This window comes from Pelobates fuscus, chromosome 2 (assembly GCF_036172605.1).
Source record: "Pelobates fuscus isolate aPelFus1 chromosome 2, aPelFus1.pri, whole genome shotgun sequence".
Taxonomy (NCBI): Eukaryota; Metazoa; Chordata; class Amphibia; order Anura; family Pelobatidae; genus Pelobates; species Pelobates fuscus.
Genome location: NC_086318.1, coordinates 449732741 through 449758652, shown reverse-complemented (window position 1 = coordinate 449758652; position 25912 = coordinate 449732741). Strand labels below are relative to the sequence as shown.

At 47.8% G+C, this 25912-nt stretch overlaps 1 protein-coding gene across 2 annotated transcripts in view; it reads left to right on the top strand.

The window, feature by feature from the left end:
* PTK7 (protein tyrosine kinase 7 (inactive)) overlaps positions 1-25912 on the top strand; it is a 436928-nt gene that overhangs the window by 57509 nt on the left and 353507 nt on the right. The window contains exon 20 of one of the 2 annotated variants that reach the window (XR_010086639.1): positions 18-964. Coding sequence is in view for 1 of the 2 variants with exons in the window: in XM_063444205.1 (XP_063300275.1) it covers positions 18-178 (161 nt within the window). In the remaining variant the exon portion in view is untranslated. Of the gene's footprint in view, positions 1-17; positions 1479-25912 lie in introns of those variants that run through there. The other variant, XM_063444205.1, reaches the window with a different exon arrangement.

The following is a 25912-nucleotide window of genomic DNA, read 5'->3' as shown; positions in this document are numbered from 1 at the left end:
GTTCCTCTTTGTCCTAGGCTTACAGGCTGGCTCTTTAAAGCTCAATACTCCTGACGGTTGTTCCTCCAAGATCTACAAGCTGATGCATCGCTGCTGGGCTCCCAGCCCCAAGGACCGGCCCTCATTTAGCGACATTGTCAACACTCTTGGAGAGATCCCTGCTGACAGCAAGATTTGAGGCCCTTGGTGTGGGGCGGTGGGACAGGCTTCATGCCATCAATTTCGGAACAAGCCAGTGAATGCCTCAGGGAGGGGACTTCTTACAGCAGTGTGACCACTGCGCACAGGATACAGATTATTCCAATAACACCACCACGATATAGAAAGCAATGAACTTGATCAGGTGACCTTTTTCAACCTGAAATCCATGTCTGCAATAAACCTACGGGCTCCAGTGCTGCTATGCGATATTTGTGAACTATTAAGAAGTTCTCATATCTTCATTGTCCTGTGTCACACCTAAAGCACAAGTGCACAACTAGCCCTCTGTCACTCCACCGCCCCAGTGCAGAGCTCTCTCTGTCCATGTTCTTTGTATATAGAATAATCAGGTCATTAACACTAATGTAACATGTTTTTTTACAATATTTATTCATAATATTTGTCGCCTATCGGCACTGACATAGACATGCTTGGGAAAAGTCAGATACATTTCAATTTCCCGCTGCCTCTGTTGGGCAAAAGCTTGGTGACTGTCCATCGGTATTGACTATGGGGTCTTTGTCATGTTATCGTGGGGCGGTCGCAGTGATTGGAAGAGTAAATGGAAACAATAATGCATTAAATGCTGGGAAATTAGGTTCTTCAGAGTCTTTATTCAGTTTGTTAACGTTCCAGAAGTACGACCGGTCAAGTCACTAAAGACTACAATTGTGCACCACCTTGTATGTTATTGCTGCCATATATAGGCAAGTCATGGTCAACAATTTTATTTTAGTCATTTGTTTTTTTAATGTATTTTCTTGTCCTATTTCAATTCGCTGTGGAGGGCAGATGAATCAGAAATTACATCCTTATGTATAAATCAGACGGAAGCTGTACAGTGTACTATCCACTATCCTCTAAGCATGTTTTATCATTCCAGGGTCTGTCAACTGCATCACCCACATGGGGCACAAGGTTCGGCTGCCTGCCTGTGTTCTCAGTTATGTTTTATCTTTTTGTGTGTTTTTAATCTGAACACCATTTGTCTTCCATGTTATCCTGTATCCTCACACACTAAGTGCCTGTTTAATGAAGGATTTCTTGATACCACAGCAGTAAATCTGGCCTTGAAATGTTTCACCCAGAGCAGTCATTATTTTGTATTGTTTGTTTCAGATTTAACTTTTTTGTTTTTTATACATTTGTTACTATTGGTACTTTTTTATTATAGGGCCTTGGTACTGCCCAAATTGTGCTTGTTTTTATTTTATTTTTTTAATTTGAGTTTTTGATATTTCTAAATCAGTTGCACCTAATAAAGGAGTCCCCTTTTTATATATATATATTCAGCATTGTCTTTGGTGTACGTTTATTAAAAAAAATAAAAAAAAATAACTGGAAACAATAGTTCATCAGACTAGTTTGAGATGCTGTGACTAGATAAACTGTTTTATATGGTGAAAGTGTTGAGAAAGCAGGGAATTGTCTTTTCCAGCCGAACCTATTGCTGTATTCACTCAAGTACACTGTCAGGTAGTCTCCACAGTCAAACTCCAATATCCCAATGGCCCATACTGCCAAGCCCAGCGACTTACAGACTATCACCATAGACAAACACGTGCATCGTAATGGCCCATACTGCCAATCTCCATAGACAAAAACGGGCATCCCAATTGCCCATACTGCCGAGCGCAGCGACTTACAGACTATCACCATAGAAAAACACGTGCATCATAATGGCCCTTTACTGCGGAGCTCAGTGGCTTACAATCTCTGTAAACAAACATGGGCATCACAATGGCCCTTACTGCCAAGCGACCTACAGACAATCTCCATAGACAAACACAAGCATCCAATTGGCCCATACTGCCGAGCCCAGTGACCTACAGAGAAACGTGTTCATCACAACGGCCCGTACTGCCGAGCCCAGTGACCTACAATCTCCATAGACAAACACAAGCATCCAATTGGCCCATACTGCCGAGCCCAGTGACCTACAGAGAAACGTGTTCATCACAACGGCCCATACTGCTGAGCCCAGTGACTTACAATCTCCATAGACAAACATGGGCATCTCAATGACCTGTACTGCTGAGCCCAGCAACTTACAATCTCCATAAACACACACCGGTATCACAGTGGCCCATAGAGCCGAGCCATGTGACTCAAAATCTCCATAGACAAATACTGGCATCATAATGGCCCATACTGCCCAAGCCCATTGACCTACAGACAATCTCCATACACAAACATGGGCATCTCAATGGCCTGTACTGCGGAGCCCTGCGACTTACAATCAACATAGACAAACACTTGCAACACAATGGCCCATACTGCGGAGCTTGGAGACTTACAGATAATCTCCATAGACCAACAAGGGCATACCAATGGACTGTAATGCCGAGCTAAGAGACTTACAGACAATCTCCATAGACAAACCTGGCATCCCAATGGCCCATACTGCTGAGCCTTACAGATAATCTCCATAGACAAATACATGCATCACAATGTACCACACTGTCAAGCGCAATGACCTACAGACATGGGTGTAGCGGACTGGGTCCTATACCAGAGTACGCCCCAGTTTCCTGGAGGGGGCTGATGGCTCACCTCCTGCCCAGTGATTATGGTCCCAGAAAGATGGGGCCCTTTAAGTACAATGGCTGGGATTAATGGGATTTTGAATGGCACTACTGGCCCTTTAAGACCCAGCCAAGGACATAGTGTACTATTACAGAGACTTCGGACCATATACCTTGTGCAGCAAGGGACATTAAGCTACGTACAAAGATTTGTGTATTTTAATATATTTTCATGTATTGTGTATTCACCTTGTATGCAGCATTCGTCTGATTGTTCGGTAGAATCACTCCAGTTATTATGAGAGTGAAACTACCGAACAGTCAGACCACCCCAGTAGTAAGTGTGCCTCCAATTACCATTTGCAACAATGTTGCGAACGGGTAATTGGCCTTTCGTGTAGTGTATTCTTTGTCCTCTGGGTGGCCGCCATTCGTGAGACGAACACGTAGCGGCGCCCATCTTAAACTCACGAACAGCGGTGTTTGGTCGTCGAGTGTATGGAACTCAAAACGGACACTCGACTAGCTGAACACCGCTAAGACCTTCAGGACGGCAGAAACTACCGAAGGAAACCCACGAACGGCCCGTCGTTCGGTAGGATGAATCCCACGAACTAGGGGATTCATCCGGTTACCGACTCCATTATGTGTGGTATAGCATTTGGGGAGTTTTGGGGCACGAACAGAGACCGACCGCAGGGCCAGATTTCATGGAACTATTTTCGCCATCTTTACCCATGCGGTCGGTCAAAACTTTACCTTCCTATAACTCCCGAACCCCTGGTCTGATCTGGGTGATTTTTGGATATGTTCCACACCCAGATCAGGGCTATCATACATATTTGGGGTACATCTAGAAAGTGGGGAAAAGTATGTGCAGTATAATTGTATTATCTGTTAAGCTAAGGGGAGGAGATGTGTGGGAGGTAACGTCTGTATGATTGGTGCAATGTGTAATTAATGTAAATCCCTCCCTTGCATGGGAGAATCTCATAAAAGCAGGAATGTTCCCACTGATACTGTGTGTCGTCCAGTGATTGGGAAAGGTGATGGGATACTATGAGACTTTATTGCTGATTGTGCTGGATATTCTCTTGGATTTATTGTGGCGAAACCAACCTCGCCACTGTGCACTGGAGAAGCCTGGTTGCTCACCTGCTCCCTTTAGACTATGGCCCTGCAGTTCAAACCTTTATTTTCCCTGCAGAAAGGCTTATTTGTGCTTTTCTGCCTGTAGCGTTACTTACCTTATCCGGGGGCCGGCCGCGGTCCTCTCTAAGAGCCGCGCGCGTTTCTGCTGCTGCACGAGCCGCGCGGCTCATCCGACGGCTTCAAGAGGAAGGCGGGCAGTGACCGCGAGAAGCGGTCACGTGTCCCGCCTGAATCTAAGAGCGTGCCGCGAGTCTCGGGCGCGCTCTTAAAGAGACAGTGGGAGCCTAAATTGGCAAAAGGCTCCCATTGGCCTCTGTCATACCACACTCCCCATACACTTACCTTTTGGGGGTGTGGATATGACAGGAGCCAATCACATTAGTTTAGAAGATATTTAAACTTACCTTTTTCCCTTAGTTCCTTGCCCTATCGTGGTTTCTGCTACAGTTCCCTTTAGCGCTTGTGGTGTTCAGTTGTGTTCCTCCGTATTTGACCTTGGCTTTGTATTCTGACTTCGTTTTCGCTTTATCTGTTCTGTTTGCTGGCTTGCTGTTTCCTGTGTACCAGACCCCGGCTAGTCCTAGTTTACGCTGTCTCTTTGCGCCCTTGACCTCGGATCGTTCCTGACTCTGTGCTTCTCCTATATACGTCGAGTCTGGCCACTCTAAGGACCGGTAGACGTATCTTCCCTCTGTGTTGTCTTCTGTTTAGCTGGATCCTGCGTGTTGGGGTATAATCTCGTTACACTGCCGGGGTGTTCGGTAGATTGAATCTACCAAACAAAGTACCGATCGATGGACCACCTGGGAACTGGAGTGTGCCGTCAATTTACCGCCCAGAAGCTGCGGTTAACCGCAGATTAATTGATGAATGCTGGGTGGCCTTTGTTCGTTTGCCGAACACGTGGCAGCGGCCATTTTAACTCCCGAACGGCCAGCGGTGTTCAGCGCCCAAACTATGGAACTGAAAACGGACACTTGATTGCGCGAACACCGCTGAGCCGCCAGCCTCCTTACCTCTGCGTTCGGTAGTGGAACCGACTCACTGTTAATTCGGTAGTTTGACCGTATGAACAGCATCACCCCAGATAGCCATGCCATGGAGCCTATTCGTGTAACGAAAGACTATGGGAAAGACTTTGAGTCCATGGCGATTGAACCGTATGTATGTGATCTGAGTGCCATTCGGTAGTAATGTGCGCTCAGATCTAAGCTATCTGGGGATATGTAGAATGTATGGGTTTTATGTGATAAAAGCAACCGTGTGTAATTTTTTAGCTTTTATTGTCCTTTGTCTGCCATGTGGCTAATGGAGTTTTGCCTCTGTCCTTGGAGATAATTGGATTACTTCCCAATTACCTCCAGGACAGAGAGGAGGGATTGTGCTGCATTGTGGGAGTGTTTAAAGGTGTATGTCTGTGATTGGTCAATGTCCAATATGTTTCCCAGTTTCCCATCTGGTCCCCTAGGGGAGTGTCCACCAGGTGGGAGACCTGCATAAAAGCCAGGCAGTTAGCCCCAGTAAACCAGATTCTGCTTGACCCTCAAAATGAAGTGTCGTCTCGTTCTTGGGAAGAATTGGATTGTATGCCAATTGCCAGGAGTGTAAACCTTTCGTATGGTTTTTCCTGTTCGACTGTTTCCCGAGTTCGTGTGTTTCCAGTTCGGGAGATTGGTGATTGCAGTAGCTGCTTGTCTATCTGGAAGGGGATTATCGCCTAAGCGGTTTTTAACCTCTGGTGAGAAAAACGGTCCGTTACATTTATTACTTGTTCCTGCATCCTCTGGATATATTGGTGGAGTTAAGCTGTGAGAAATCAGCTCTCCGCTACATTGGTTGGCAGCGTCGGGATCCAGATCCACAGAGGAGCAAGTACCAGGAAAGGCAACAGCAATAATGGCGTAATACAGAACAGAAAAGGTTCCAGTTTGGGTATAGAACAACCCAGCAGAGGAACAGGGGCGGTTGGAATTTCAGAGAGAACTGCAATTCCGGCTGTCATACTATGGGGAAACTCCACCAACAGAGATTATATCCAGAACCATGACGGAAGTACAGGAGTTTGTAAGAGGACAAAGGGTCCAACAAACTCCAGAGAGTAACAGCACCTTAGAGACACAGGAATCAATATGGAGCAACATAGAGCCAGCGAGTCCCTGGACAATGCTCGAGGTAAAAGATGAGTTTAACCGGAGGTTACAGAGCATCTTGGCCACACTGGATAAGGCCGATAGCAGAGGCAGCCAGGTTGACATGCAGAGAGCACGCCCGACAAGAGATGTGGGAAGAAACTCTGGAGGGTGTCCAGCGTTGGCGAGGTGAGCCCCTCCCCAGTGTGGAGCAGTGACTAAAAGCTCGAGTGGCTCTACGGATGCCTATGCTGGGAGACCAGCCCCGGGAAGAGTTGGTGATACAGCTTGATACACTGGTATGGAGGGAACTGGTTCTCGATGATGCGTACCAAGCGATATGTTGGTACACGGTTCAGCGGGTTCACGGAATGGCCAAGTTCGACAAACCAGAGGGCAAGGAGTACAATGGCCCTGGTTTATTATGGGGGGCCTTTGCGGAACCGGACTTTGGGAGTGCAGCAGAATCCCGGCTTTGGGACATACTTAACTATAGAGAGGCTATGCTGATCTCCCTATGGCTGAAGACCTGGAGCCAAACCTGATTGAATTGGCCATCCAGGAATGGGAGCTTGAGCAGGATTACCAGCACCTGATAAGTTCCAGCCAGTCATCCTATACCCTGCAGGTACCACCAGAGCAGGGGGAGTTCAAACAGGATTATACCCTTTTATTTGATACAGTAACCCTGCCTGATTCTAACCTGAGGGGGCTTATGGACTGTATACCATTGGGAGCGTTGAGTTTCGTCCTTCCTCCCCAACCACCAAGCCCGTCATCAGGAGACCTGGAGTCTGTACCATCTACTCCCTAACGGCAGTGTGAATTGCAGGGAGTGGAGAGCATCGTCTCCCCTCCCCAGCGGCAGTGTACCTTACAGGGAGAGGAGAGTAGCGTCCTCCCTCCCCAGCGGCAGGGTGAGCTACAGGGATGCTGGGCAGTCGGTCCAGATCCCCAGCGGCAGTGTGAATTGCAGGGAGTGGAGAGCATCGTCTCCCCTTCCCAGCGGCAGTGTACCTTGCAGGGAGAGGACAGTAGCGTCCTCCCTCCCCAGCGCAGGGTGAGCTACAGGGATGCTGGGCATCATTGGGGGTGGAGAGCAGCGTTCTCCCTCCCCAGCGGCCGCATAGTCCACCAAGGGGAGACAGTAAGCCCCACAACAGTGCAGATGGGACTGTAGTCTCTGCACCTACACCACCAAGGGTAAGGACAGTCTGTCCTGTTTCCCAACAGCAAGACCGTTTAGCCAAAGGGGAGGCAGTCTGTTTCCCCCTCCAGCAGCCAAGTGTGATGTTGGGAGAAGTAAGTTTATTTGTAATTGTCCTATTTATAGTTAAATCCCCCTCTCATAATATTGTAAAGCGCTACGGAATCTGTTGGCGCTATATAAATGGCAATAATAAAAAATAAATAAGTGACAGGCGGTCTCTCTCCCCAGCGGCACAGTGCCTTACAGGGAGGGGAGACAAATGGTTTCCCTCCCCAGCGGCTGAGCATGTCATTGGAAGGGGAGACGGCTGGTTCCCCTTCCCAACAGCGGAACAATTTATTGGAAGGGGAGACAGTTGGTCCCCCCCTACAACAAAGGAGAGTGTTGCAGGAAGAAGAGCGGGCATCCGGGCAGAAAGCCGGCGGCTTCTGCACTCTCTTCCCTTCTGCCTTAGAACCTGATGGCGCACCATCTACAACAAGGGCACCGAGGACCACAGAGCTAAGTTTCGCTGGCCTCGACCCACCAGGTCTAGAGGAGGGGAACTGCAGCAGCAGTTTTGTCCAACCAGGGGAAAGGGCGCCCTGGTTACTTTGCTACCAAACTATGGATTTACAACTAGGCACATGTGGCAGGAGGACACCAGGACAGCTACACCGGGTAAGAAAGGCCGGCCGACTATCAGCACCCCAGACCGATTGGAGGTCTGGAGTCTGGATAGTCTTTTTGGTAAAGGGGAGAAATGTAGCGGACTGGGTCCTATACCAGAGTACGCCCCAGTTTCCTGGAGGGGGCTGATGGCTCACCTCCTGCCCAGTGATTATGGTCCCCGAAAGATGGGGCCCTTTAACCCCTTAAGGACACATGACGTGCCTGACATGTCATGATTCCCTTTTATTCCAGAAGTTTGGTCCTTAAGGGGTTAAGTACAATGGCTGGGATTAATGGGATTTTGAATGGCACTACTGGCCCTTTAAGACCCAGCCAAGGACATAGTGTACTATTACAGAGACTTTGGACCATATACCTTGTGCAGCAAGGGACATTAAGCTATGTACCAAGATTTGTGTATTTTAATATATTTTCATGTATTGTGTATTCACCTTCTATGCAGCATTCGGCTGATTGTTCGGTAGAATCACTCCAATTATTATGAGAGTGAAACTACCGAACAGTCAGACCACCCCAGTAGTAAGTGTGCCTCCAATTACTGTTTGCAACAATGTTGCGAACGGGTAATTGACCTTTCGTGTAGTGTATTCTTTGTCCTCTGGGTGGCCGCCATTCGTGAGACGAACACGTGGCGGCGGCCATCTTAAACTCATGAACAGCGGTGTTTGGTCGTCGAGTGTTTGGAACTCAAAACGGACACTCGACTAGCCGAACACCGCTAAGACCTCCAGGACGGCAGAAACTACCGAAGGAAACCCACGAACGGCCCGTCGTTCAGTAGGATGAATCCCACGAACTAGGGGATTCATCCGGTTACCGACTCCATTGTGTGTGGTATAGCATTTGGGGAGTTTTGGGGCACGAACAGAGACCGACCGCAGGGCCAGATTTCATGGAACTATTTTCGGCATCTTTACCCATGCGGTCAGTCAAAACTTTACCTTCCTATAACTTCCGAACCCCTGGTCTGATCTGGGTGATTTTTGGATGTTTCTCACCCAGATCAGGGCTACCAGGGGGTACCATATTTAGGTATATCATTCATATTTAGGGTACATCTGGAAAGTGGGGAAAAGTATGTACAGTATAATTGTATTATCTGTTAAGCTAAGGGGAGGAGATGTGTGGGAGGTAACGTCTGTATGATTGGTGCAATGTGTAATTAATGTAAATCCCTCCCTTGCATGGGAGAATCTCATAAAAGCAGGAATGTTGACATTAAACTTGAGTTCTACTCCTGATACTGTGTGTCGTCCAGTGATTGGGAAAGGTGATGGGATACTATGGGACTTTATTGCTGATTGTGCTGGATATTCTCTTAGATTCATTACTTGTTCCTGCATCCTCTGGATATATTGGTGGAGTTAAACTGTGAGAAATCAGCTCTCCGCTACAATGGGCATTCCAATGTGCACACACACACACACACGCACACACACAAGCTCATTTAGGAGCAGGCACACACACACACAAGCTCACTCACTAGCAAGCATACACACACACAAGCTCACTTACTAACAGACACACACACACAACTCACTTACTAACAGACACACACACAAAGCTCACTCACTAACAGGCACACGCACACACACAAAGCTCACTCACTAACAGGCACATGCAGACAAGCTCACTGACACACACATGCTTACTACAGACAAGCCCACTGATACACATATGGTCACTACAGACAAGCTCACGATCACACACATGCTTTCTACAGACAAGCTCACTGCACACACATGCTCAACACAGACAGGCTCAGACACACCCATGCTCTCTACAGACAAGCTCACTAACACACACACATGATCCCTACAGACAAGCTTGCTGACACACATACAAGCTCTCTCACTAGAAGGCACACACACAAGCTCACTTACTAGCAGGCACACACACACACAAGCTTACTCACTAGCAGGCACACACACAATCTCATTAAGGAGCAGGCACACACACACGCACACACAAGCTCACTTACTAGAAGGCACACACACACAAGCTAGCTCACTATCAGGCACACACACACATACACACAAGCTCACTCACTAGCAGGCACACACACAAAAGCTCACTCACTAGTAGGCACACACACACCTAGGGCAGCACAAAACCAGGATACCAGTATACACCACTGGGTAGCGCGCAATGGTATTGGTAACAGTCTGGGAGCGCGTGATGGTTATGAGTCACAGTCTGGGAGCACACTGTGGTATTAGTGCCAGTAAGGGAGTGTGCAGTGCTATTGGTCACAGTCTGCTAGAATGCGGTGGTATAAGTAAGAGTCTGGGAGGGTGATCTGTTATTACTCACAGTCTGGGAGCGCACGGTTGTAATGGGGACAGTCTTGGAACACACAATGGGTATTAGTCACAGTCTTGGAACGAGTGGTGGTATTGAGGACAATGTGCTAGTGCGCAGTGGTTATTAGTCAGTCTGGGGGTGCGTGATGGTTATTAGTCACAGTCTGTGAGTGCACAGTAATGTTGGTCACAGTCTAAGAGCACACAGTGGTTATTAGTCACAGTCTGGGAGCACACAGTGTTGTTGGTAACAGTCTGGGAGCACGCTGTGGTTTTTAGTCAAAGTCTGAGAGCGTGCAGTGGTTATTAGTGCCAGTTAGGGAGTGTGCTGTGTTATTGGTCTGCTAGAACGCGGTGGTATTAGTGAGAGTCTGGGAGGGAGCTGTCTTATTACTCACAGTCTGGGAGCACCCAATGGTTATTAGTCACAGTCTGGGAGCACCCAATGGTTATTAGTCACAGTCTGGGAGTGTGCGGTGGTGTTGGTCACAGTCTAGGAGCACGCAGTGGTTATTAGTCACAGTCTGGGAGTGCGCGGTGGTATTGGTCACAGTCTAGGAGCACGCAGTGGTTATTAGTCACAGTCTGGGAACACACGGTGGTTATTAGTCACAATCTGGGAGCAAGCTGTGTTATTAGTTAAATTCTGGGTGATATTAATTTGTGTAACAGTCAGGGCACTGTATTATTGTTCATAGTTAGGGAGCGTGCAATGGTTACTGGTCAACGTCTGGGAGTATGCAGTCGTATTAGTTTGTGTCTGGGAGCGCGCTGTGTTTATGGGGACAGTCTAGAAGCACACTGTGTTTATGGGGTTACTGTCTGGGAGCACACGGTGGTATTGGGGATGTCTTGAAGCACGCTCTGTTATTTGGGACATCCTGGGAGCACACAATGGTTATTAGTCACAGTCTGGGACCAAGCAGTGGTAGTGGGGACAGTCAGAGAGCATGCTCTGTTATTGGGGACAGTCTGGGAGCAAGCGATGGTATTGGTCACAGTCTGGGAGCACGGGATGGTTATTAGTCACAGTCTGGGAGCACTCTCTATTGTTGGGTACAGTCTGGGAGCACACTGTGGTATTAGAAATGTTTGGGAGCACGCTTTCTTATTCAGGACATCCTGGGACCACACAATGGTTATTAGTCAAAGCCAGGGACCAAGCAGTGGTAGTGGGGACAGTCAGGGAACATGCTCTGTTACTGAGGACAGTCTGGGAGCAAGCGGTGGTACTGGGGGCAGTCTGGGAGCAAGCGGTGGTATTGGGGACAGACTGGTAGCGCGCAATGGTATTGGTCACAGTCTGGGAGCACTCTCTATTGTTAAAGGAGCTTCTGGGAGCACACTGTGGTATTACTGCCAGTTAGGGAGTGTGCGGTGCTATTGGTCACAGTCTGCTAGAATGCGCTGGTATAAGTGAGAGTCTGGGAGGGTGCTCTGTTATTACTCACAGTCTGGGAGTGCACGGTTGTAATGGGGACAGTCTTTGAACACACAACGGGTATTAGTCACAGTCTTGGAACGAGTGGTGGTATTGAGAACAATGTGCTAGTGCACAGTGATTATTAGTCACAGTCTGGGAGTGCGTGATGGTTATTAGTCACAGTCTGTGAGTGCACAGTAATGTTGGTCACAGTCTAAGAGCACACAGTGGTTATTAGTCACAGTCTGGGAGCACACAGTGTTGTTGGTAACAGTCTGGGAGCACACGGTGGTTATTAGTCATAGTCTGGGAGCGCACAGTGGTTATTAGTCATAGTCTGGGAGCGCACAGTGGTTATTAGTCACAGTCTGGGAGCACACGGTGGTTATTAGTCACAATCTGGGAGCGCGCAGTGGTTAGTAGGCAAAGTCTGGGAGCGCGCAGTGGTTATTAGTCAAAGTCTGGGAGCGTGCAGTGGTTATTAGTGCCAGTTAGGGAGTGTGCTGTGTTATTGGTCACAGTCTGCTAGAATGTGGTGGTATTAGTGAGAGTCTGGGAGGGCGCTTTGTTATTACTTACAGTCTGGGAGCGCACGGTGGTATTGGGAACAGTCTGGGAGCACCCAATGATTATTAGTCACAGTCTTAGAACGAGTGTTGGTATTGGGGACAATGTGCTAGTGCTCGGTGGTTATTAGTCACAGTCTGGGAGTGCGTGGTGGTGTTGGTCACAGTCTGGGAGCGTGCAGTGGTTATTATTCAAAGACTGGAAGCATGATGTGGTTATTAGTCACAGTCTGGGAGCGTGTGGTGGTTATTAGTCACAGTCTTGGAGCACGCAATGGTTGTTAGTCACAATCTTGGAACGAGTGGTGGTAATGAGGACAGTCTGCTAGTGTGCAGTGGTTATTAATGCCAGTCTAGGAGCGCGCGGTGGTTAGTAGTCACAGTCTGGGAGCGCGCAGTAATGTTAGTCACAGTCTGGGAGTGCGCGGTGGTGTTGGTCACAGTCTAGAAGCACACGGCAGTAATCTGGGAGCGTGCGGTGGTTATAAGTCACAGTCTGGGAGAGCACTGGGGTTATTAGTTACAGTCTGGGAGCCCGCAGTGGTGTTGGTCACAGTCTAGAAGCACACGGTGTTGTTGATCACAGTCTGTGAGCACACAGTGGTTATTAGTCGTAGTCTGGGAGCGCATTGTGGTTATTAGTCTCAGTCTGGGAGCACACAGTGGTTATTAGTTAGAGTCTGGGAGCGTGCGGTGGTGTTGGTCACAGTCTGGGAGCGCACAGTGGTTATTAGGCAAAGACTGTGAGCACGCTGTGGTTATAAGTCACAGTCTGGGAGCGTGCAGTGGTTATTAGTCACAGTCTGGGAGCATGCGGTGGTGTTGGTCACAGTCTGGGAGCGAGCGGTGGTGTTGGTCACAGTCTGGGAGCACACAGTGGTTATTAGTCGTAGTCTGGGAGCGCATGGGATGTTATTAGTCACAGTCTGGGAGCACACAGTGGTTATTAGTTAGAGTCTGGGAGCGCGCGGTGGTGTTGGTCACAGTCTGGGAGCGCACAGTGGTTATTAGGCAAAGACTGGGAACACGCTGTGGTTATAAGTCACAGTCTTGGAGCGTGCAGTGGTTATTAGTCACAGTCTGGGAGCATGCAGTGGTGTTGGTCACAGTCTGGGAGCGCGCGGTGGTGTTGGTCACAGTCTGGGAGCACACAGTGGTTATTAGTCGTAGTCTGGGAGCGCATGGGATGTTATTAGTCACAGTCTAAGAAGCACACAGTGATTATTAGTTAGAGTCTGGGAGCGCACGGTGGTGTTGGTCACAGTCTGGAGCGCACAGTGGCTATTAGGCAAAGACTGGGAACACGCTGTGGTTATAAGTCACAGTCTGGGAGCGTGCAGTGGTTATTAGTCACAGTCTGGGAGCATGCGGTGGTGTTGGTCACAGTCTGGGAGCGCGCAGTGGTGTTGGTCACAGTCTGGGAGCACATGGTGGTGACGGTCACAATCTGAGTGCGTAGTGGTTATTAGTCACAGTCTGGAAGCACGTGGTTATTAGTCATAGTCTGGGAGCACGTGGTTCTGTTGGTCACAGTCTGGGAGTGTGTGGTGGTTATTAGTGCCAGTTAGGGAGCGTGCGGTCTTATTGGTCACAGTCTGCTAGAACGCAGTGGTATTAGTGAGAGTCTGGGAGGGCGCTCTGTTATTACTCACAGTCTGGGAGCGCACGGTGGTAATGGGGACAGTCTTGGAGCACACAATGGTTATTAGTCACAGTCTTGGAACAAGTAGTAATATTGAGGACAGTCTGCTAGTGCTCAGTGGTTATTAGTCAAAGTTTGGGAGCACGCAGTGGTAATTAGTCACAGTTTGAGAGCACGCAGTAATTTTGGTCACAGTCTGGGAGTGTGCGGTGGTGTTGGTCACAGTCTGGGAGCGCGCGGTGGTGTTGGTCACAGTCTGGGAGCACACAGTGGTTATTAGTCGTAGTCTGGGAGCGCATGGGATGTTATTAGTCACAGTCTAAGAAGCACACAGTGGTTATTAGTTAGAGTCTGGGAGCGCACGGTGGTGTTGGTCACAGTCTGGAGCGCACAGTGGCTATTAGGCAAAGACTGGGAACACGCTGTGGTTATAAGTCACAGTCTGGGAGCGTGCAGTGGTTATTAGTCACAGTCTGGGAGCATGCGGTGGTGTTGGTCACAGTCTGGGAGCGCGCAGTGGTGTTGGTCACAGTCTGGGAGCACATGGTGGTGACGGTCACAATCTGAGTGCGTAGTGGTTATTAGTCACAGTCTGGAAGCACGTGGTTATTAGTCATAGTCTGGGAGCACGTGGTTCTGTTGGTCACAGTCTGGGAGTGTGTGGTGGTTATTAGTGCCAGTTAGGGAGCGTGCGGTCTTATTGGTCACAGTCTGCTAGAACGCAGTGGTATTAGTGAGAGTCTGGGAGGGCGCTCTGTTATTACTCACAGTCTGGGAGCGCACGGTGGTAATGGGGACAGTCTTGGAGCACACAATGGTTATTAGTCACAGTCTTGGAACAAGTAGTAATATTGAGGACAGTCTGCTAGTGCTCAGTGGTTATTAGTCAAAGTTTGGGAGCACGCAGTGGTAATTAGTCACAGTTTGAGAGCACGCAGTAATTTTGGTCACAGTCTGGGAGTGTGCGGTGGTGTTGGTCACAGTCTGGGAGCGCGCGGTGGTGTTGGTCACAGTCTGGGAGCACACAGTGGTTATTAGTCGTAGTCTGGGAGCGCATGGGATGTTATTAGTCACAGTCTAAGAAGCACACAGTGGTTATTAGTTAGAGTCTGGGAGCGCACGGTGGTGTTGGTCACAGTCTGGAGCGCACAGTGGCTATTAGGCAAAGACTGGGAACACGCTGTGGTTATAAGTCACAGTCTGGGAGCGTGCAGTGGTTATTAGTCACAGTCTGGGAAGCATGCGGTGGTGTTGGTCACAGTCTGGGAGCGCGCAGTGGTGTTGGTCACAGTCTGGGAGCACATGGTGGTGACGGTCACAATCTGAGTGCGTAGTGGTTATTAGTCACAGTCTGGAAGCACGTGGTTATTAGTCATAGTCTGGGAGCACGTGGTTCTGTTGGTCACAGTCTGGGAGTGTGTGGTGGTTATTAGTGCCAGTTAGGGAGCGTGCGGTCTTATTGGTCACAGTCTGCTAGAACGCAGTGGTATTAGTGAGAGTCTGGGAGGGCGCTCTGTTATTACTCACAGTCTGGGAGCGCACGGTGGTAATGGGGACAGTCTTGGAGCACACAATGGTTATTAGTCACAGTCTTGGAACAAGTAGTAATATTGAGGACAGTCTGCTAGTGCTCAGTGGTTATTAGTCAAAGTTTGGGAGCACGCAGTGGTAATTAGTCACAGTTTGAGAGCACGCAGTAATTTTGGTCACAGTCTGGGAGTGTGCGGTGGTGTTGGTCACAGTCTGGGAGCGCGCGGTGGTGTTGGTCACAGTCTGGGAGCACACAGTGGTTATTAGTCGTAGTCTGGGAGCGCATGGGATGTTATTAGTCACAGTCTAAGAAGCACACAGTGGTTATTAGTTAGAGTCTGGGAGCGCACGGGGGTGTTGGTCACAGTTTGGAGCGCGCAGTGGCTATTAGGCAAAGACTGGGAACACGCTGTGGTTATAAGTCACAGTCTGGGAGCGTGCAGTGGTTATTAGTCACAGTCTGGGAGCATGCGGTGGTGTTGGTCACAGTCTGGGAGCGCGCAGTGGTGTTGGTCACAGTCTGGGAGCACATGGTGGTGACGGTCACAATCTGAGTGCGTAGTGGTTATTAGTCACAGTCTGGAAGCACGTGGTTATTAGTCATAGTCTGGGAGCACGTGGTTCTGTTGGTCACAGTCTGGGAGTGTGTGGTGGTTATTAGTGCCAGTTAGGGAGCGTCCGGTCTTATTGGTCACAGTCTGCTAGAACGCAGTGGTATTAGTGAGAGTCTGGGAGGGCGCTCTGTTATTACTCACAGTCTGGGAGCGCACGGTGGTAATGGGGACAGTCTTGGAGCACACAATGGTTATTAGTCACAGTCTTGGAACAAGTAGTAATATTGAGGACAGTCTGCTAGTGCTCAGTGGTTATTAGTCAAAGTTTGGGAGCACGCAGTGGTAATTAGTCACAGTTTGAGAGCACGCAGTAATTTTGGTCACAGTCTGGGAGTGTGCGGTGGTGTTGGTCACAGTCTGGGAGCGCACGGTGGTGTTGGTCACAGTCTGGGAGCACACAGTGGTTATTAGTCGTAGTCTGGGAGCGCATGGGATGTTATTAGTCACAGTCTAAGAAGCACACAGTGGTTATTAGTTAGAGTCTGGGAGCGCACGGTGGTGTTGGTCACAGTCTGGAGCGCACAGTGGCTATTAGGCAAAGACTGGGAACACGCTGTGGTTATAAGTCACAGTCTGGGAGCGTGCAGTGGTTATTAGTCACAGTCTGGGAGCATGCGGTGGTGTTGGTCACAGTCTGGGAGCGCGCAGTGGTGTTGGTCACAGTCTGGGAGCACATGGTGGTGACGGTCACAATCTGAGTGCGTAGTGGTTATTAGTCACAGTCTGGAAGCACGTGGTTATTAGTCATAGTCTGGGAGCACGTGGTTCTGTTGGTCACAGTCTGGGAGTGTGTGGTGGTTATTAGTGCCAGTTAGGGAGCGTGCGGTCTTATTGGTCACAGTCTGCTAGAACGCAGTGGTATTAGTGAGAGTCTGGGAGGGCGCTCTGTTATTACTCACAGTCTGGGAGCGCACGGTGGTAATGGGGACAGTCTTGGAGCACACAATGGTTATTAGTCACAGTCTTGGAACAAGTAGTAATATTGAGGACAGTCTGCTAGTGCTCAGTGGTTATTAGTCAAAGTTTGGGAGCACGCAGTGGTAATTAGTCACAGTTTGAGAGCACGCAGTAATTTTGGTCACAGTCTGGGAGTGTGCGGTGGTGTTGGTCACAGTCTGGGAGCGCGCGGTGGTGTTGGTCACAGTCTGGGAGCACACAGTGGTTATTAGTCGTAGTCTGGGAGCGCATGGGATGTTATTAGTCACAGTCTAAGAAGCACACAGTGGTTATTAGTTAGAGTCTGGGAGCGCACGGTGGTGTTGGTCACAGTCTGGAGCGCACAGTGGCTATTAGGCAAAGACTGGGAACACGCTGTGGTTATAAGTCACAGTCTGGGAGCGTGCAGTGGTTATTAGTCACAGTCTGGGAGCATGCGGTGGTGTTGGTCACAGTCTGGGAGCGCGCAGTGGTGTTGGTCACAGTCTGGGAGCACATGGTGGTGACGGTCACAATCTGAGTGCGTAGTGGTTATTAGTCACAGTCTGGAAGCACGTGGTTATTAGTCATAGTCTGGGAGCACGTGGTTCTGTTGGTCACAGTCTGGGAGTGTGTGGTGGTTATTAGTGCCAGTTAGGGAGCGTGCGGTCTTATTGGTCACAGTCTGCTAGAACGCAGTGGTATTAGTGAGAGTCTGGGAGGGCGCTCTGTTATTACTCACAGTCTGGGAGCGCACGGTGGTAATGGGGACAGTCTTGGAGCACACAATGGTTATTAGTCACAGTCTTGGAACAAGTAGTAATATTGAGGACAGTCTGCTAGTGCTCAGTGGTTATTAGTCAAAGTTTGGGAGCACGCAGTGGTAATTAGTCACAGTTTGAGAGCACGCAGTAATTTTGGTCACAGTCTGGGAGTGTGCGGTGGTGCTGGTCAGGGCCGCCATCAGGGGGTGACAACCATGACGGTTGTCACGGGCCCGGCGGCCCTGGGGGGCCCGGACTGACACAACACACACACACACACACACTGCATACACTGACACAACACACACACACACTGCATACACTGACACAACACACACACACACACACACACTGCATACACTGACACAACACACACACACACACACACTGCATACACTGACACAACACACACACACACACACACTGCATACACTGACACAACACACACACACACACACACTGCATACACTGACACAACACACACACACACACTGCATACACTGACACAACACACTGACACAACACACACATACTGCATACACTGACACAACACACACACACTGCATACACTGACACAACACACACACACACACACACACACACACACACACTGCATACACTGACACAACACACACACACTGCATACACTGACACAACACACACACACACTGCATACACTGACACAACACAAACACACACACTACATACACTGACACAACACACACACACTGCATACACTGACACAACACACACACACTGCATACACTGACACAACACACACACACACACACTGCATACACTGACACAACACACACACACACACTGCATACACTGACACAACACACACACACACTGCATACACTGACAACACACACACACACTACATACACTGACACAGCACACACACTGCATACACTGACACAACACACACACACACACTACATACACTGACACAGCACACACACACTACATACACTGACACAACACACACACATTGCATACACTGACACAACACACACACACACACACACACATTGCATACACTGACACAACACACACACACTGCATACACTGACACAACACACACACTACATACACTGACACAGCACACACACTGCATACACTGACACAACACACACACTACATACACTAACACAACACACACACTCTGCATACACTGACACAACACATTCTGCATACACTAACACAACACACACTGCATACACTAACACAACACACACTCTGCATACACTGACACAAAACACTATGCATACACTGACACAAAACACTATGCATACACCAACACAACACACTATGCATACACCAACACAACACACTCTGCATACACCAACACACTCTGCATACACCAACACAACACACTCTGCATACACCAACACAACACACTCTGCATACACTGACACAACACACTCTGCATACACTGACACAACACACTCTGCATACACTGACACAACACACACTGCATACACTAATACAACACACACTGCATACACTAACACACACACTGCATACACTAACACAACACACACACACACACACACACACACACTGCATACACTGACACAACACACACACACACACACTGCATACACTGACACAACACACACACACACACACACACACTGCATACACTGACACAACACACACACACACACTGCATACACTGACACAACACACACACACACACACTGCATACACTGACACAACACACACACACACACTGCATACACTGACACAACACACTGACACAACACACACATACTGCATACACTGACACAACACACACACACTGCATACACTGACACAACACACACACACACACACACTGCATACACTGACACAACACACACACACTGCATACACTGACACAACACACACACACACTGCATACACTGACACAACACAAACACACACACTACATACACTGACACAACACACACACACTGCATACACTGACACAACACACACACACTGCATACACTGACACAACACACACACACACACACTGCATACACTGACACAACACACACACACACACACTGCATACACTGACACAACACACACACACACTGCATACACTGACAACACACACACACACTACATACACTGACACAGCACACACACTGCATACACTGACACAACACACACACACACACACTACATACACTGACACAGCACACACACACTACATACACTGACACAACACACACACATTGCATACACTGACACAACACACACACACACACACACATTGCATACACTGACACAACACACACACACACTGCATACACTGACACAACACACACACTACATACACTGACACAGCACACACACTGCATACACTGACACAACACACACACACACTACATACACTAACACAACACACACACTCTGCATACACTGACACAACACATTCTGCATACACTAACACAACACACACTGCATACACTAACACAACACACACTCTGCATACACTGACACAAAACACTATGCATACACTGACACAAAACACTATGCATACACCAACACAACACACTATGCATACACCAACACAACACACTCTGCATACACCAACACACTCTGCATACACCAACACAACACACTCTGCATACACTGACACAACACACACTGCATACACTAATACAACACACACTGCATACACTAACACACACACTGCATACACTAACACAACACACACACACACACACAACATGCACTCTGCATACACTACACACTAACACACTCACTGCATCCACTATACTGACACACACTCTGCATTCGCTACACATTAACACACTCTGCATTCACTACACTAACACACACTCTGCATCCGCTACACACTAACACACTCTCTGCATTCACTACACATTAACACTCTGCATTCACTACACTAACACACACTCTGCATCCGCTACACACTAACACACTCTCTGCATTCACTACACTAACACACACTCTGCATCCGCTACACACTAACACACTTTCTGCATTCACTACACTAACACACTCTCTGCATTCACTACACATTAACACACTCTCTGCATTCACTACACATTAACACACTCTCTGCATTCACTACACATTAACACACACTCTGCATTCACTACAAATTTACACACACACTACATTCATTACAATGACACACTCTGCATTCACTACACCCTAACACACACTCTGCATTTATTACACACTAACACACACTCTGCATTCACTAAACTATGCACACACTCTGCATTCACTACACTAACATACACTCTGCATCAACTGTGCACACAGCATCCACTACACAAACATCCTGTATTCACAGTACACACACTACATCCACCACAAATTGAAACACTCTGCATTCACTATACACAGACACTGTGTCTAATACACACACTACATCCACTACATCCACTAAACACATTTCATCTAGTACATACAAACACTACATTCACTACACAAACACACACTACATCACTGTACACACACTACATCCACTACTCAAACACTCTCTGCATTCACTACACATTAACACTCTGCATTCACTACACTAACACACACTCTGCATCCGCTACACACTAACACACCCTCTGCATTCACTACACATTAACACAGTGCATTTACTACACTAACACACACTCTGCATCCGCTACACACTAACACATTCTCTGCATTCCCTACACATTAACACACACTCTGCATTCCCTACACATTAACACACACTCTGCATTCCCTACACATTAACACACACTCTGCATTCACTACACATTAACACACACTCTGCATTCACTACACATTAACACACACTCTGCATTCACTACACATTTACACACACTCTGCATTCACTGCACTAACACACACACTACATTCATTACACTGACACACTGCATTCACTACACACTAACACACACTCTGCATTCATTACACACTAACACACACTCTGCATTCACTAAACTATGCACACACTCTGGATTCACTATACTGACACACACTCTGCATTAACTGTACACACAGCATCCACTACACAAACATCCTGTATTCACAGTACACACACTACATCCACCACAAATTGAAACACTCTGCATTCACTATACACAGACACTGCGTCTAATACACACACTACATCCACTACAGACACTGCATCCACTAAACACATTTCATCTAGTACATACAAACACTACATCCACTACACAAACACACACTACATCACTGTACACACACTACATCCACTACTCAAACACACTCTGCGTTCACTATACACACTGCATCCGCTACACAAACACACACTCTGCATTCACTGCACAAACAGTATCTAATGCACACAAACACTACATCCATTACACACATTCTAATTCACTTCCACTATACACACCACATTCAGTCCCGCATCATTGTCAGCAGACTAGGTAGGGCGTGGGCGGGCCCGGGAGGGAGGGGGCGGGGGAGGGGGGGGCCCAGACCTTGTGCTTTGTCAGGGGCCCCAAAATTTCTGATGGCAGCCCTGGTGCTGGTCATTCCGTTTGACTATTCACTGCATGCAGAGGAAGGTGGAGTACTTGTGCTAAAGCTGGGCATTAAATATACGTGAATAAGAATATTTTGTCCGTGCTGTCTTTTTCCTTTGAAAGGATATATTTGAAGAAGCTGATACAGCTAGAGCAGGCTATTACGGCTCTATCCTTGTGAGTGTAAATTTCGTAGAAACACCACAATAAAAAGTTTTTAAATAGATTTACACTATTATTGTTTTTTTTTTGTCTCTCCCTTTTACATGTTTATTGCTATTGGAGAGGACGCATACATGTATGTATAATTTTGTTTAACACTTTAAGTGCACGTTTTAACTTTTGCACTTTATCACATATTGCACATTTGGCACTTTAGATAATTTGGTCTTAAAGACACAGCGCACCTTTATTTTGAGTTGTTTTGTATTGTAAGAGTGTTGTGTTGGAGCTTTACACTTTATAAGGTGCAGCTTTTCTTATGTTATATATTCTCTGATATTTGTATTTAGATTTTAAGACAATTCTTACTAGCGCCTATTTTTACTTGCTTTTGGTATATGAATAAAATACATAGTTGTGGCGGAACTTACCAACGATTTCATGTTTTTCCCTCACTTTGCATGTTTTACCCCTTTTTTGTTCGGGAGTACTGCATTTGAACGACACACATTCATCTCCCGAACGAGCACCATCCCTCTACCCCATTAGAACGTTCATACCAGCAACTTAAGTGAAACTGCAAGGGAAGTGATTACTGAATGCTTCTCTGGGTGGTCGCCATTTCGTATAACCGAACGTACGAGGTAGACAAAAGAATGGCCGCCATCTTCTCTCCCGAACATAGGCAGCAGTACTTGGACGTCAAGTGCCTGGAACTCTTTTCGGCTAGGCACTCACACAAACAACGGTAAAACTTAGACCGCTGCCCCGTGTTCACATGGTGTTTGCACAGGAACCCTTGAACAGAGACAGTCCGGGACACCTATTTCCCTAGAAATATTCTGGGCTAGTGCCTCGTGTCCGGCCGGTCAAAACATTACCCCAGTGGTATTCCAGTTTCACCAAACCGATCTGAGTGATATTTCAATATGTTACACTCAGATCAGGGCTATCTGGGGATATGACTTTTGTGGGGTTCCTAGTTATGGTGGGGACACTTTTGGGGTACTGTATATTTTGTATGGATATTCTGTACCTAAGAGATAATTGAATTATAAGTTTTTCTCAGGCACAGAGGATCTTGGGATTGAAAACCCTGTATAATTGTGTTGGAGACCCTGTCTGTGCATAAAAGCCGTGTGTTGCCTGAATAAACTCAGTTGACTCCCAGGACTATGTTTCATCTGGTTACTGGGGGAATGGATGTCTGCATGTTTTATTGGTTCCAGAGTGGCTGAGTGAATGAATTAGTGGAGGTAACTGGTCGGGTTACCCGTGGTTCATTACAATAGTTTTTGTCACATTGTTCCCCCCAGTTCCATGGTGCGGCATACCCGCCTAGACCCCAACCGGTTGGCTTGGGGATTGTGAAGGATTTTCATGTATTTGCCTGTGGGCCCTCAGTTAAACCTTCTCCCTGCTGTTTAAATGCCTGTATCAGTTTGGTTCAATATGTATGAAAGGAATGTATCCGTTTACCGAACGGAGACCACACATCCTGGGTAGCAATCAGCATTAGAACACAGAGAAAACCGCGACTTAACTGCTACTAGGTGGCCGCCATTCGACATACGAACGTGGCGAGAACAAAGGATGGCGGCCATCTTAGAACTCACGAATGCGGTCAGCGGGGCTTACGCATGGATTAACACAAAAAGAATTCAGCGCTAGTAATCTACCTCTTAGTCAAGGTAGGCAGCAACCCAAATGAAGGAAAACCCCTCGGGTCCTTCGGTGCATAGATACAAAACGTATGAACGTGGCAAGAACAAAGGATGGCGGCCATCTTAGAACTCACGAATGCGGTCAGCGGGGCTTACGCATGGATTGCCTGGAACTAATTTCGGCACGGCAACCATGCGAATGCCCGGTCCCCATGGAAGTCCTGGATGAATGCGTTCCCCTCTATGAATCAAACTGGCGTTCGGTAGATAGAATCTACCGAATGAGAGGAACGTTCACATGTAACCAGCTGCACCATACGAACGGTGGTTTTCGTGTAGTTAGCTGTGAACGGAGACCGGCTCTTGCTACTGATTCTATGGAACTCTAGATCGGATACCTGCACATGGCGAGCCGGTCAATCTTCCACACGATGCGACACGGAAACTACCGAACGGAAATTCATGAAATTTGGATATATGACTACCAGTATCCTCAGCTACCCAGGGATGTTGAAATTATGTTTGTATGTTGTATAAAAATAACTTTTCGGAGATTGTTAAAAAACTATAAATGTTCTGGCCAGCAGATAATTGAGCTGTGTATATTGTTAAAACTCAATTATCTAGCCTGGCCCAGAGGAGGAGTTTTGTGTTGCATAAATTGTGAGTTCTGTGTGCCAGTAAAAGAGTCTTGTTCCAGCATTAAGCTTTGGCTCATGTGTGGATTATTCGGCGATTACAGGGATATTTCTACTCGTGGAATATTGGGTGACTTTCTTTTATGGGAAGAAGGGAGTACTTGACGGAGTAACTGATTGTACCGCCAAAACTGGTTGGCAGCGGCGGGATTTTCCCTTCTACTTCCGTTACACCAGGATTCCAAGCAGACACTGGGAACAGTGAGTGGAAGGCTGGTATACCCTGCTTAAAATAAATACACTGAAAGCGCTACTGGAAGCTCGTGGAAGGATTGCTAGCAACAAAACCAAGCAGGTCATTATAGCAGAGTTAATGGAGCTAGACCGAGAGAACTTGGTTGCAGCAATGCCAGCTGTACAAGAGATGGAGACACCAGTGATTCAGGAGGAGGAATCACCAGCCAACAAAGAAATGAGAGAGAAACTAGCATGATTCGGTCCGAACCCAACGGCTGACATTATTCTGAAAGTAATGAGCCTTTTAGCGGAGGAGGCTAAACAAAAAAGAGACGCAGAGCTACAATTAAAACTGGCAGCGGTCCAGCAGGTAGCAGCCCACTCCCCAAACAGTGAGTACAACACAGCGGATACAAAGAAAATTCCGTTCAGCGCTTTTAAAGCTTTTGACGAAAAAGACTGTGAGATTGATAACTATTTAGCAGATTTTCAGCGACAATGTAACCTGCACCGGATAGCTAAGGAAGAATGGGTTTCGATATTGTCAGGAAAGCTGTCAGGCAAGGCCTCTGATGCTTTCCGGGCTGTACCAGAACAGGAGATCCATAGCTACGCCAGGGTTAAAGAAGCACTCCTGGCCCGTTATGCAGTAACCCCAGAGTCCTACCGACAGAAGTTCAGGGACTCACGCAAAACCGCTAAAGATTCCTACGTGGAATGGGCATGCCAGTTATCCCTGTCGGCTTCAAACTGGGTTAACAGTAGCCAGGCCGCCACCGCGGAGGAGATTTTGCAACTGATACTCCTGGAACAGTTTTACAACCATATCCAGGCGGATGTCAAAGACTGGGTGAGAGACCCCAGGCCCCTGTCTCTACCAGAGGCCGCCAAGCTGGCGGCTGAGTATGCGGATACTCGCAAAACTAACCAAGTCGCACCACGGGTACAGCCTCCAAAACCTTTAGTGCCATCACACCCACCAGCAGCCCGATACCAACCCCCTAACCGACCGGTGACTTCTAACCCTCGCTATCCACGACAGGACGTCAGCGAGCTA